The 14,890-nt window shown below is 37.6% G+C and overlaps 1 protein-coding gene across 1 annotated transcript in view; it reads right to left on the reverse strand.

The window, feature by feature from the left end:
• The window catches only part of LOC136242738 (dynein axonemal heavy chain 5-like), a 34,035-nt gene that overhangs the window by 11,050 nt on the left and 8,095 nt on the right, over positions 1-14,890 (reverse strand). Inside the window, exons 13-33 of the mRNA XM_066034193.1 lie at positions 13,913-14,888; positions 13,620-13,855; positions 12,122-12,226; positions 11,951-12,064; positions 11,595-11,896; positions 11,305-11,545; positions 11,053-11,252; positions 10,831-10,984; positions 10,407-10,778; positions 10,195-10,356; positions 8,126-8,603; positions 7,792-8,078; positions 7,653-7,739; positions 7,245-7,595; positions 5,537-7,195; positions 5,129-5,485; positions 3,584-5,080; positions 3,300-3,534; positions 3,127-3,244; positions 2,903-3,071; positions 2,541-2,849 (exon numbers count right to left, since the gene is read on the reverse strand). Of these exons, the coding sequence (XP_065890265.1) occupies positions 2,541-2,849; positions 2,903-3,071; positions 3,127-3,244; positions 3,300-3,534; positions 3,584-5,080; positions 5,129-5,485; positions 5,537-7,195; positions 7,245-7,595; positions 7,653-7,739; positions 7,792-8,078; positions 8,126-8,603; positions 10,195-10,356; positions 10,407-10,778; positions 10,831-10,984; positions 11,053-11,252; positions 11,305-11,545; positions 11,595-11,896; positions 11,951-12,064; positions 12,122-12,226; positions 13,620-13,855; positions 13,913-14,888 (8,409 nt within the window). The remainder of the gene's footprint in view (positions 1-2,540; positions 2,850-2,902; positions 3,072-3,126; positions 3,245-3,299; positions 3,535-3,583; positions 5,081-5,128; positions 5,486-5,536; positions 7,196-7,244; positions 7,596-7,652; positions 7,740-7,791; positions 8,079-8,125; positions 8,604-10,194; positions 10,357-10,406; positions 10,779-10,830; positions 10,985-11,052; positions 11,253-11,304; positions 11,546-11,594; positions 11,897-11,950; positions 12,065-12,121; positions 12,227-13,619; positions 13,856-13,912; positions 14,889-14,890) is intronic.

Here is a 14,890-nt window from a genome sequence, read left to right on the forward strand (position 1 = left end):
TCCGCAAAATCATTATCCAAACAGTAAACAAGTCTCTAATAACAAGCACCTACAATTATTCACCTGAGCAATTTTCAATTAACTGTTGCCTCCTTCGCTAACTCCTGACTCCTTCAATAATCGCGAGTAGATGGGCATGGCACCGTTATAGAGTCTAAAATGTCTGATTCATAAAGGATTTCAAGTCTCTAATACTGACAAGCGCCTAGAATCATTCACACTGAACAAGGGGGATTTTCAATGAACTCTTGTCTCTTTCACAAACTCTTGTCTGCTTCACTAATCATGAGTAGATGGGCGTGGCACCTCTAAAAAATCTGAAATGTCTGATCATAGATAATAGACACCCTATACTGGATTGGAAACTTCTAATCGCCACCTAATCTATCCGTGCTTCGCGCCCCTTATACTGTACACTGTACCAGGAGTATATTTTATAAGAACATGTTTTGCTTACTGGTAAGTAGTAAACCTACCGCTATGGAATATAAGGTTTGGCCTATTCATAGTGGGTGTACTGATGTGTATTAGCTAGAAGTTTGACAAGCACGAAAGGTTGATACGAGAGGCGAGATTTATGAACTTGACTAAACTGGAGTGAATATACCATGAAACACATACCAGTACACGTAGCATTAGTTAGTAATAAGCATCAGCCTTAAACTAAACTTGTTCACCCCGCCATTTTCACAAACATGTTCAAATACTTTTTATACGGAAAACGCCTATACCAGTAGTAGGCCAATCGCCACCCAAGAAACAATCTACTAAACTTACTAGTTAAAGCAACCGAGCTGTATCCAGACAGTAAAACAGAATCTTCAAATGAAAAAGAGTGTTTGAAAACTTCAGGCACGAAACTTGGATAGAACCGTAGTTTTGTATGGGTACTATACGTGTGCTTCCAATCCAGGTAGGGGTGTCTATTATCTATGGTCTGATCCATCAAGGATGTCTACTCAGCAGGTGCTGTTTCCCTATACCTTGCTATCTATAATCGTTTCATCTACTGGGGTGTAGAATATAACAGTTATAACACAATTACTTGGGATATAACAAAAATATACGCACGAGCGCCGCTGGCGCGAGTGCGTATATTTTTGTCATATCCCTTGTAAGCGTGTTATAACTATAAAAAATATTTATATAAACTAAACAAAATGCAAAACAGAACAAAAAAGTGATACGGAAGTTAAGTGACACATAAGTAATTATAAAGGTGATGCCGGAAAGACTTTCACTTGGAAAGCCTTGTTTGATTGAAGCTAAAACGAAAAGTGGATTTTTTTTTCTGAAGAGAATTAACATTTCACCCAACCAAATGATTAAAGGTGACATGACAGTAAAGGCATCGACAATAGACACATGTGATTTGGTTCCATTGTAAGTTTGTAAAAGACACCACACTTTTGTAGCTTCCCCATAGGAATGTAAAGCGAAAATTCAGATTGACCATCAGTGTTGGGAGTAACGCATTACAAAAGTAACGCGTTACGTAATATTATTATATTTGTGGTAACTAAGTAATATAACGAAATACGCTATAAAAACAGGTAATATAACTCAAGTTACTTTACTTACAAATGTAACGCGTTACCTAAGTAATATAATTACTGTAACGAATCTAATATTACGTAATATTATTACTACAAGTAACGAAGTTACTAATCTCGTTAGTAATCCACTGAGTAACGCCTAGCCACAACAAAGTAATGAAGCCTACTGAATGAGGCTTATTCACCAGCTTCTTACTTATAATCAAGATTTGCACATTGTCCTACGACGCAATCGTGTCACGTGATAATCTAATATTACGTAATATTATTACTACAAGTAACAAAGTTACTAATCTCGTTAGCAATCTACTGAGTAACGCCTAGCCACAACAAAGTAATGAAGCCTACTGAATGAGGCTTATTCACCAGCTTCTTACTTATAATCAAGATTTGCACATTGTCCTACGACGCAATCGTGTCACGTGATAAGGTGGTAGTTTCACACGTGACAGCTTAAGGCTGTGGACACAAAGTAATATAATATGTAATATTATTACAGTTACTTTATTTTATGGGTAATATGTAACTGTAACTAAATAGTTCAGCTGCAAGTAATATGTAATATGTAACTAGTTACTTTTAAAAAGTAACTTGCCCAACACTGTTGACCATAAATATTGTGTCAGACATTTGAATGAAAAATCTTAAAATATTTTTAGTAGGTCAAGCAGTGCTACAAATGAGTCAAATTTCAAGATCGTGTGTAATTGCATCCATGAGATAATTATTAAATGTTTTTGAGGATCCAGCTCAACACATACATACCATAGGTGGTATAGTAAAAATAAAGCATTACACATTAATTTTCCAAGAAATATATATATAACCAGTGCTTTTCTTGGATATGATTGACTAACACTTCCACATACTAAAATGGATTCCAGTGTGCGTGTATGTAGCTAAGTGCCATATTTTACTACTGTACATATGTTACCATTATTTTTGCTCGTTATTATAGTTATCAGAATTATATATATCACTTACTTTTAATGTGCTTCCTGATTTAATAAAATTTTTCTCAAGAATATTATCAAGAGCAGGATCAAGCTCTTCTTCAACATCTTCAATCAAACAAGGCTTTCCAAGTGACAGACTATCTTCAAGATGTTGTCTGAAGTATTTGTTGTTCAGTGTTGTGAGCTGTATCTCAGCACCTGCTCGTTTCTTGATCCAATTCTTTCCCTGGCCCTGTGGATCAATTAACAGGGGATACCTAGTAGCTTTTGTCACAATTATTCCATTTTGAATTGAGAGGTCATCATTTGGCAGACCTTGAAGGTTCCATTCACCAATCTATAATACACAGATATCTGTGAATTATATGTAGATAACAGGTTCTGTCTTACAGTGGCAGGATCTGTCAACATTTCCGTCAAGTTAATATCATTGCTATAAGGAATTTTGCGAGCTTTCAATTCTTTCTTCCAAGCTTCTAGTAAGAAGTTTCTGAACTCTTGGTTAAAGGGACCAGAATATGACAGAAATCCTGTAGCCAACAGCACATCACCCACTAACCTACACACATCAGGAGTCATATGACAGATTATTGTGTATGCTACACTCCCCATACTTAGTCAGCTGATCTTGAAACATTTTACTTTGCTGAGTCCAACGTTCTTTTTCCCCACCAAGACCTCCAATCAAAGCTGAAGCAGCATTCATCCTTCTCTTACAAGCTTCAGCATCATCTATCAAGGAACAAGTCACCACACTAGACTTCATGAATTCTGTATTTAATCTTACCAATGAGAGCTTGTTTCTTGGTCATAGCAGCATCATATTGAGCCTTTACTGCATTCAATTCTTTCTCTTTCTCATCCAGTTGGGCTTGAGCTGTGGCCAGCTCTGCATTGGCTTTACCCAATCGCCCTTCTTGCACAGCCAGATTTGCCTTCAAAGGCAACACCTCTTTGTTGATGCTAAAAAATACTACCATAGCTCTTGTCCATGAGCATAACCCAGCAACATCACCACACACCTATTAAGATTGATCTGAGTAAGGCTGCACTATATATGAATGTGAATACCTTCTTAGCACTTTCCAATGTGTAATCCTCAGCTTCTAAGTAAGGGGCTATTAGCTCTACTGTTTCTTCATTAATTGTATCTTTATTAAAGTTTTGCAATCCCTGCAGAAATCCTGACTGACTCATCAACTTTAGGGACTCTGACCATGAAGGTTTGCAGCAAGGCCTATCAGGATCTGGAGTTGTTGCATCTAACTTTCGTTGAAACAACATTAATACACAATCCATGATACGCATGATAAGATGAGGAGGCTTGCCAAGCTTTCTAACTGTAGAAATATGAGCTGGTTTAATTGTATTAAGAGCATTCTCTGCCTCCTCTAGTGCAGGTCGAGCTGCCTTGAGTTTACCTTCAGCAACAGCTTTATCAGCACTGATTGCATCCACAAGAGCTTGTGCCTTGTCTTTAACTTTTTGCACTTCAGCCTTCACCTTTTCTGCTGCTTGAGCTTTCACTGTCACTTCTTTTAGAACCTCATCTGCTTCAGCGGAGGCAACTGCAAGTTCTTTTTCCTTAACAACAAGTTCTTTGGATAGTTCAGTCACTGACTCACTAGCTTCAACAAGTTTATCTAATCCGGTATTCATTCTATTAGCCAGTTCTTGAATCGTACTTTTCTTCTCTGAGTAGATACTCTTGTAACCAGAGATAAAAGAAAGATAAGATTTTGGCGTGACATGAGTAGCTCTACGATATCGCTCAAAGTAATTGACACATGTTTCAGCAACAAAGTCCTGAAATACGCCCATGGCTTGCACCACCTCTTGTTTAACTTCGGCTGAACAAGCTATTTCATATGTTGCAAGGAAATGTTGAGCTACAGCAATCAATGCATCCTTTGGCCATCTGCTGAACCAATCCATAGTGCAACCACTAATAAGACCAGGAAATTTTAAACTTCTAGCCCTGAACTTCTCCCCTACAGGAGAAAAGCAAAGGACAACATGCAAATTCTGTTTGGCCCTTGAAAGGAAATAATCATAAAGGTTTTCTGGAGTGGGAGGTCGACGAGGAAATTGCCTCTTCATAACTGGGATGAGTTCAGAACAGATTTCATCAATTTCATCTCTAGCAAACAGGTTTGACACTTCACCAGAAGACAAAACATTATTAAGATATTCGAGAAATCCTTCATCTTTGATTTCTTGATCAGTAAATATGAATGTGATACCTTTACCTTGTGCCCCAGCTACACGATAAAGGTATTTTAAATCATCCATTAAATTATTAGCATTGTAAGATCTGGTAAGTGTGATTTGGAAGTTTTTATATCCAGCAATGAAAGAGGAAAGCCTTGTAAGACTCTGCTTACCAGAACCCCCAACACCTACCAGAAGAGCATTTCCACGATCAGTACGAATAATACGTGACACTTTAATCAAGTGAACCATGGCATCTTTGAAGAACACTAGATCCATTCCAGCACCTCTCACAGTCTCATTATATTGTAGCATGAAGCTGGTTAGACGTTCTTCAAGCTCAGCATAAGAAGGAATCTAAATATGACAAAATGATGCACACGGCATTAGTTTATTGTTGCTAACCATTTCATATATCTTTGGTGCTTCTATTTCTTCATCTTCTGGCTCATCTCCTGTAGCTTCTGGAGGATCTCTCATGAAATCAACAAAGTAAGGCTCCTCTGCCATCTTGGAGGCACAGTCATCACCAAGCTCTTCTGTGATAGCCTTCACTGTCTGCTTATCAAACCATTCACTGTCTTCTGGATTTGTGAAACGATCAGCAATGACTCTGACACACTCATGTTTCCAAAGTGCCAGTAATGTTTCAATTGATTGTAATGTGTCAGAGTTGACGTGCAACATGCCTTCCCAAATTCGAGATAAATCTCGAAGATTAAAAATGTAATGAAATTTTGCTGGTGTGGGTAGCATCTTGATCTGTAAAATAATAAGCTAAGTACAAATTTACTGAATACCTAGGAAACATACCTTTGTTGCTTGCCAGAGTTTACGAGTGCAGACTACAAGAGACTTGATCATTTCACTAACATCATTAGTGAAACCTCGCTGTGTACAAAAATAGCCACTTCCAATAACATTGAAAACTTTATCAATGGAAGCATTGGATGGAAGTGTACAATTGTATACAACAAACTGCCTCTTTAATCTGCTTGGTATATCATTTCTACCTCCGCCAGGATGAATCATGGCAGCTAAGAACTGTATATCAACAATACTTGTAAAATCGCCTGGCTTTTCAAGGCTATAAAAGCCCTTCATTTCCATCAGTTGCCTAACAATTTCATTTGTAATCTGATCACCCCATTCATTAATAACAGGCATATTGATATCATCAATGAATACTGTCATTTTCTTACCAGCTGGTGGGCCAAATGTACTGCCTACACGCTTGTCCACATAACTTTCAATTGTACGCTGAAAATGGCCTGGAGTAGTGGCAGATGAAAAGTTCATACCTTTGCTAAGATGTACTTCAGGATCAGACTTGCCCTGGTAGCCCTTAATAATAACTGTCTTGGCAGAACCCTGCTCTCCAATTAAAAGTACACCCTTCTCCTGCTTAGCAACTGTGTGAATCAAGAAGTCTGTACGAACATTGTCAACATTAGGTACTAAAATGCTAGCATACACAGGCACACTATCTGGAGGGTAAATGTATTCCTCAACTTGAGTAGACCAGTGAACCCATTGACCATTATCATCAACCTTAAACTCAAAGATGGTGTCTCCAGAATCAGGGCTACAAACAGGAAGATCTAGTTCTGTGTTCTCTCGTAACCAAGTTTCCATTTTAGCTCTATTGTCTAGTTCCTGTAGTGCACCAATGCTCCACATAAGAGCAAATATGTACATGTGTTCCAGGTGAATTTTCTCAAGGCTTTGGTTTTCTTCTTTTGCTGGTAATAATCCTTCAAGTAAGGTGTATGCCTGTGTAATATAGTTACACTCTAATATTTCCATTTTGGCAATGAGGGTAGAGATGTAATTGTAGAGGTTTAAGAAGCTACCATCAAATAGTTCCATAAATATGCTGGATTCTGAAGAAGTGATTTTCTTTTCCTCTTCCTTCCTGCTAAGCCATCCCTGAAGAATTGGCCTCCAATCTAAAGCAGAAGAGCTCATATATACCATCCCATTACGAGATACCGTAGCTGGGGAAGCGTTGTCAATATTGTGGGGCTCAAAAACAATCTTACAGTTAGGAGCCATTGGAATGCGATCGCCATTAGCCAGTGTGAGTGTTTTATTATCATCCAAGACACTGTTAAGATTCTCAATCCATATGGCATCAACTGGCCCATCAAGCACTATCCAAATGTGGTCTCCCTTCTTGGATTTATGTGTACGTCTCCATAAGGTAGAAAAGATCCCATCTGTCCAGTCATTAGTAGAAACATCCAATCGTCCAAACATCTGTGGTGCTGTAATTGCCTTTGGGTTCATGCGTAGTTCTTTGTGTGGATTTCCACAAACAGTCATAGCCTTCATGAGGCCATGTATACACTGGGTTTTACCAGCACCACTTGGACCCAGTACCATCATACCATGTCTAACTCGCTGGGTCTCAAATAGTTGGATTAGCTTTAGTGTCCAACTAGGGTGGTTTATCATACCCATGTCTTTAACCTACACACCATAAAAATATTGTAAAGCAAGAAAATTTTTATAATGGTACCTCTCTATCAATGGCTTCTTCAAGATCTTGGTAGCCAGCCTTTTCCAGTACAATTCCGGGAAACATGTCATTAATCAAACTCATGAACAGGGGTTCATCTTCATCGACCAGCTTGGAGAGATTCATGTCTCGCAACACTCTCATTACAGTTGTATTCTCTGTGTCTTCAGGATTAGCCCTCTTGCTAGCTCCTAGGGTTCGCAGAACAGAAAGAATGTTACGAAGGCCAAAGTCATAGTGGACTTGTTTGGACAGTTGCTCTTCGCATAATTTATAAAGTGTATAGAACTTTCGTGCTAATACAATATTCTCCAGGAAACCACAACTAGCTAGCTTGACACGAATAATAATCTGAAAAATAACAGTAGATGGCAACAAGATACATAGTAGTTTATTTGAACTAATCACCTGTCTGTCAGGCACCATCATAGCAACAGTTCTAAAATTAATCTTTAAATTCTCTGGCAATTCTTGTCTACCTGCATACCCTGGATTCTATAGGAGGGTGCCCATAATATACATACCACATCTCTCACATGTATCCTACCATTGTAAGAAAGATTCCAAACTCGGGATTCATATCCACAACATCACCATCAGTGAAGATGAACTGAGGTTTTCTCTCCTTTTTGCACTGGAGTACAATAGCAATCTGCTGTGCTGCCACAGACAGAACTGGCAATTCAATACGATTAAACTCATCAAAACATCCCCAACTTCCTGACTGGGCTAGGCCCTTGTAAATACGACCAAGTCCTCTAAAGTCCATCTGATCAGAACAGTTGAATACTACCACATATTTTCCAAGAGCCTTGCCCATATCCTTTGTTGTTTCTAAGTAAAACAAACAATAAACTAAGGAGTTTTGATAGTATTCTTACCAGTTTTTCCTGTTCCAGCAGGTCCAGCTGGTGCCCCACCAAGGGACATTCCCAAAGCTTGAGCTAGAGTGATATAACAACGATCAGTCAATGGGGTAATAACAAGCCGATCTGTGCAACCAACAAATTCATTTTGATAGTGGAAGTCCACATCAGTGATGGAGATCACTGTTTTGTTAATATCTTCGTTGAAGTAGAACCTGCTCTGCTTTAGCCATTCAAAATCTCCAGGAGTTTTGATGTGCATACGCACAAGATCATCAAAAATGTCTCTTTGGTGAACATGGATAGTGACAAGTGTTTCATACTTAACTCGCTCAATTTTTTTCAGATTTTCAGTTGTCATTCCAATAAGTTGATTTAGGATGTCTAAAAAGTGTTGGTTAGTGTTTTGCATGACTTTCTTGTCACTACGAGCATTCCTCAGAGCATCCTCAGCATCTCTTGTCCATAACATTTGTATTCCCAGTAAGCCAACCTATAGAGTATATACATCAGCATTAAGTATATATAATTGTAAGGTAAAATGATTACAATTAAGTTGGGATCATAAAAATAAAAAGCAATGAAACAAGGGAGGTCATCTACACCTGCAGCTATACTAGTGGATATATAATTTCCTACTTTAGCCATATACAACTTGTGTACATTAAATTCCCACCTGCAGGTGTAGACGACCTCCCTTGTTTCATTACGTTTTATTTCTATATACTCAAATGTAAAATTTCTAATTTTAATTTTTCTGTATACTTGTTAACCATGAAGGCAGTCAGTTAGGTAGTCAGTTAGTAGAAAATTCAGTTAAATCAATTTCCATAGAAACTTAAAAACTTAGCAATAATAATTTATACATACATGAGTAGTCAGCATTGTTCTTCACTAGAGTATACGTAATGCATCACAGGCTTAACAATCACACCAAGACACATGTGTAGGGGAGTAGCCACACACATTCTCTGGAGCGTGGCTTTAGCTTTATCCATGTGTGGAATTTGCTTTACCCATGTAGAACAATGTGTGGCGCCACATAAATAATACCGTGTACATGTGAAGTTATAAGTGGATTGTACAATGGTTTATGCAATACTTTACTGTCAAAAGTTCTGTTTAACTATGATTTCTATGACTAAATCATAAATATGCATGGTCATGTTTTGATTGACTTTCTTGATTTTGGGTGTCAAACAGTCTACATCCAAATTTTGACTTAAAATGTGTTAAGGTTACGGGATACTGTAAACCCCACATGTACACTACCAATCATTTTTCATGATTAGGGGTTTGATTTTTCTTCATGCATTGTTATCAAATATTTATGCATTCTTAACTTCTCATTAATCGACATGAAATTCAAATGTTGCTATGGAAACATGAGTTGTCCCCATGCCAATTAGTGAAAACTATGAACCAAAAATCAGACCAATGAAGAGCCATGAGAACTTACTAACAATTCTAAGGTTTGAAGAACATCACTTGTGAGGGACTGACAAGAGGATTTGTGAATAATGCGTATAGTTGCTGAAATATGACTACAATATGGCCTAAAGCAAGACACTGTGGTCACAAAATATATTTTTAAATTGAGATCACAAGCACTAGAAACATTATTTCTAACAAAAGGCTCCGTCAGGACCTAGACAAGAAGCCAAACTAGTAGTCTGTTTATACAAAATGTCAACAACTAGTTTGACAGTCCTGATTTTTGGTTCAGGAAAATATCACCATTAGTCAGCAAAACTACACATGCGCTTACAGGTGCGCCAGTTGCTAAGTGTGTTGTTTATATGTTATCTTGTACTGTTACGTGTGTTTTCTTGTACCTTGTACCTGTCCAGTCAGCACACTATGATTCTCCCAACAATTTAGGCCTGTTACCAGCTGATATACAACACAACAACACCAAGCCCGCCTTACTTAATAAAATTTTTGTTTGACAGTCGCTCAGTATCTCGTTACCTTAACTCTGTAGAAAAAAAACATGCTATCATATATGACATGAAGCCTTAATTGACCCAGTAAGGCTGACAAAATAATAGCTATTGTTACAGCTGTGTATAAACAGCACATACCTGAGCGGGATAAGTTCGCAGAAATTCCATTAGGTCAAAGTTTGGATCATCAATTGCTATAGCTGCTTGTTTTATCACAGCATGGACTGATTGCATAGCCATTTTGAGCAGAGCACCAAGCCAAACTTCCACATTACCTTGAGCCATTATTGGTTTCTCAAGCTAAAAGTACAAAAGCATTCAGTGATAGATAAGATTGTAAAATATCTCACATCGATAGTTTCTGGTTCCCTTGAGTTGATTTGAAGTATCTTATCATAATCCTTCTCATGAAAAGTAACTGTTTTAATGTTATCAAACACATTCAGTAAATGTGCCTGAATTGTGTGTGAATCAGAAGCTTGGCCAAGAATTTCCAGTAAAGCAGGATCTGATACGAAAAAGAAACGTGGGAATACAAGCCGTTTCTTCTCTAAGTAACCAGTAAGAGATTTTTGACACAACTCCAGTTGCTCTAGTAAGTGAGGCAACAACTGTCCAAGTGTCTCATCTCCCACACAACACTGGACCACATTGGTTGTCTCGTGAGCACGAGACATGATCTTTACCCAGGATTTGTCAATATTTGAAAAACGCTTTGCTTCCTAAATGTATGCAGAGTGTGACAAATTGCTCTAATAATAGCAATCAATGTACCTTTGGTAGCTGTTTGGCTATGTCTCCACCAACAAACACAGCTTCAAGATATACCCACAGGTTTTGTACAACAAGCCAATTCTCTATAATATCTGTAGTGTTAGACAATTTCTGCACCCATGACTGTATCTCTTTCTTGAAAGGGGCATTATATCTAAAAGTGTAAGGAAAAAAATGACATTTAGAAGAGTGTAGAAGTCCCTGTAAAACCAACACACTGACCTGTTTGACATCAATGATCCCAATATCATTAGAGAATCCTCCATAAGAGATATCACTTCAGAAGTGTCTTCTCCTCGTAATAGCAATTCTCCTCGTGTTTTAAAGTTACTGAAGGCAAGATTCTGTGCACTCCAATCTGCAATGACTTGCTTCAGCTTTGCTTCAATGTCTTGTTCCTTCACAGCACTAATGCAAATATCCTACACAGTATGTGAGAAATGCGCACATGCTTATTATCAAATGTTATATTACTTCAATATCTTCTTTGTTTTCTAATAAAGGAGCCTCCATAACATTTCTTAGCTGAAAGTTTTCAGATTCAACATCAAACTTGTATTTAGTGATGTCCTCAATTCGCTTCCAATGCCTTTCTTTCATGGCTTTGTGGGCCATCATCTCCAATAGTGGACAAGTCTCGTTAAAATCATCAATCTTCTTCTTTAAATCATTAAAAGCTTGCCAGTCCTTTAGCCCCTTTGGTAACTTGCGACATCTATAATTTTACTCAAGTTATAAAATGTAAGCGTATTATTATGACAAACTTGTTTTGAAAGTCAAGCAATTCATTGTTAATCTTCTCAATGTCAACTTCTGACCACAAAATGTCATAGTAGCCATCTACGCTATCCATGACTGCATTGTACAAGCCATATAGCTTCTGTGCCAAATTCAACTCCTTCCTAATTCGTTGCAGATCAGAGTAGTCTGTTACTGCCAAACCAAACAAGTCTTCACCATCAGAGTATGTTTGAAATTTACGCCACAACTCATCAAATTTACTCTGAAAGATATTCAGTCGATCACTAGCCTCCCTTGGTGGTATCCCTTCAACCATTGGTCCACCCTTGCAATTAAATTAATATCACATTGTAGATAATCATTAATTGGATTAACTTACAGAGGAGTATTCATCTGAATATGAGCTAACATCTTGCTTAAACACTTCAACATTTTCTAGAAGGTCTCCTTTAAAGTTGGATTGAATGTTGAGCAAATGGGACTGCACTTCGTTCTACATAGCACAATCAATCACATGACATACTCTTATATATCACACAGGAACACTTACAGCTTTCGATTGCAAGTTTCCATACTGAAATCTCAAGGTATCAACCCTCTCCATTTCTTCTTTAACTACACTTATGTGATATTTGTTGAGCATTGCATACGACTCCTATACAGTCAATAAAGACTTCATAATTTATAAATATGCACATCATTGTGCATTTAACAAGTGATATGTTTAATATATGCAGCAGTTGAGGTGGGAGCATTGCAAATAGAATATATAACACGTTTGCTGCAACTGGCCTTGGTGTTAATTTTCTGTGCAATACAAGTTCATGGTCCCTTTGAATTGCCAATTTCAGAAATACTACATAAATAAGTTGATTTCTCCAAGCATTTAAATCGTATAAGCAAAAACTCAACTAGTGTGTATAATCCTGTTTTTTTTTAAAATAAAGTGCATTGAATTACAAACTGCAATACAAAAATAGTATTACACACATATTTAGTATAGTGATGTACAAATTAAGCATAGTTGTGTACTTTTTCATATAATCACATAGTGATTTAGTTTGCCATACATTAGTCCCAATAGTAGGAGTGAAATTAATCCCAAATTGCATGGTTTGTTTCTGTAATTGCACTAAAGTAGCCAATAAAATAACAGAATCACAGAAGCCTTTTAAGAAAGTGATATAATAAATAGCCAATAAAATAAGCTGACAATAGAAGTTTTTAAGTACAACAATAATGTATGGTGCTTCAGTTATCTGGGTTTATCTTGGGTTCTGATAAAAGAGGATAATATTTTATAGAAACTTGTTGAAAGGGCTTGGGGTCGTTCTGAAGACATTTATGGGCTTGGTTATGAATACTGCCAAGCTGTTATGAAGGAAAAGTGAGGCTGGTTTTTGGGTGATATCTTTGACTATAGTACGTTCACGTTGAGCTGAATCCTGAAAAACAGCTAAAAATTAAAAGTGGATTTTTTCTCAACAGAGTTAACATTTCAGCTAACCAGATGATTATTGGTAACAGCAAAGGTGTCAACAACAGACACGTACGGTTTGGCTCCATTACAAGTTCGGGAAAGGGCTGTAATGGACACTGTACTTATATGGCTTCCCCATAGGAAATGTGTTGTGAAAAATTTGATTGGCCGTAAATATTATGTCAAACATTTGAGCAAAAAGATTTTGAAATATTTTTAGCGGATCAAGCAGTACTACAAATGAGCTAAATTTCAAGATCGTGTGTATTTGCATCCATGAGTTATTAAATGTTTTTGAGGATTCAGCTCAACGTGAACGTACTAAGAAAGGCCCCAAACCTTCATGATCCTTACTATACAGTACTACCATACTGTGTGATAAAGGTTTTTATTTACATGTATCATAGTATGAAATTAAAATTTTAGTAATCCTTTATTATTGACAAACTGTTGATTCAGTTGAACAAACCCATGCATATTTGCTGTCACGGAGGTTTTCATTTTCAAAACAAGTTTTTCCTTACCAACCTTTCCTACTATACAGTACATAAATTACAAGTGAAGCCACCTCAATAGGACATATGGACATGTCCATCTGTATCTCATATTCTCTTATTTCTTTCAGGGCTGCCATGGCTACTCGCACATCATCTAAATCTTTAACAGGACGACAAAGCCTTTTGTTAATATCATCAATTTGCCCCAGTATTTGATCCATCATAGTACAGTAACATTCATTCATTGCACGACCAAATGCTACTTTCCAAGCCTTTGTCTCAGCACACAAGGCTATCTTAAAATCCTCTGTAGTAATTGAAATACATAAAATTGAAATTGCATCACAGCTAGCGCTCTATATACCTGTTACAAGAGCAATGGCTCCTGCCGTAAGAACTTCTGGTTCTTCCTTGATTGTATCTTCCAATCCAACATAAAAGATAATGTTTTGCTCAAATTCTGACAGATGTGGATTAGTGTCCAGAAATTCTTTAATCTTTACTTCACGCTCCATAATCCACAATTCCTGGTACTTGTTGAACTGCTCCAAAGCAGTGCTGATCAATCTTTTGGTAGAATTTATGCTGGTTGATAGTAGTGATACCAACTTAGCCACTTCTCTGTTATCAGCCACTAAGTGATAAAAGTTTTTGTAGGTTGTTTGACTGACTGGTGAATCAACCTGTATCTTGCTTGCTTTAGCATTCATGTGGCTTACAGCTGACTCTAATTTATTCTGCTGCACTGCTTCATTGACTTCTACTGGAAGAGCTTGTCTCCTTCCCTTCTGACCCCAAATGTAAACCTTCTTGTGTACTAGCAAAATGTTCTGCACAACTTGGTTAACAGCTGTTTGTACATCATCCAGATTTGGCCGCATCACTATGTTAGGGATGGATAAGACACATTTGGCTTTGAATGCTGGTTTGTAATCTTTCTTCTTGTCATCACTAGATTCACCATAGCTCACAGAAGACGAAACGGTGATACGACGACGAACTGCTTCCATGGTTGTGCGAGTCACACGAAGCAATGCTTCCAGGTTTGAATGGCTGAAATGATCTATGAGGTACTGGGCCTCCTGCTGAAGTTCCTCTCTCTGTTGCTTTCTCTTCATTGCTGCAGTCTCCCCTGGCTGTAGATGGATTTCACTGTTGGCAATGGAAGATGATGTCCTAGGGGCTTCCAGAACATCAGATTCCATGGTTGGATCATCAGCCTCATAAGGCTCTTCCAGTTGGTTGTTAGAGCCAAGTAGCAACTCAATCAGCTCATGTGTGGCTTTCTCAACCAGGACACTCTTATCTTCCAAGTAAGTACTAGCTCTGTCACAAAGCTCCT

The sequence above is a fragment of the Dysidea avara genome, chromosome 13 (assembly GCF_963678975.1).
Source record: "Dysidea avara chromosome 13, odDysAvar1.4, whole genome shotgun sequence".
Lineage (NCBI taxonomy): Eukaryota > Metazoa > Porifera > Demospongiae > Dictyoceratida > Dysideidae > Dysidea > Dysidea avara.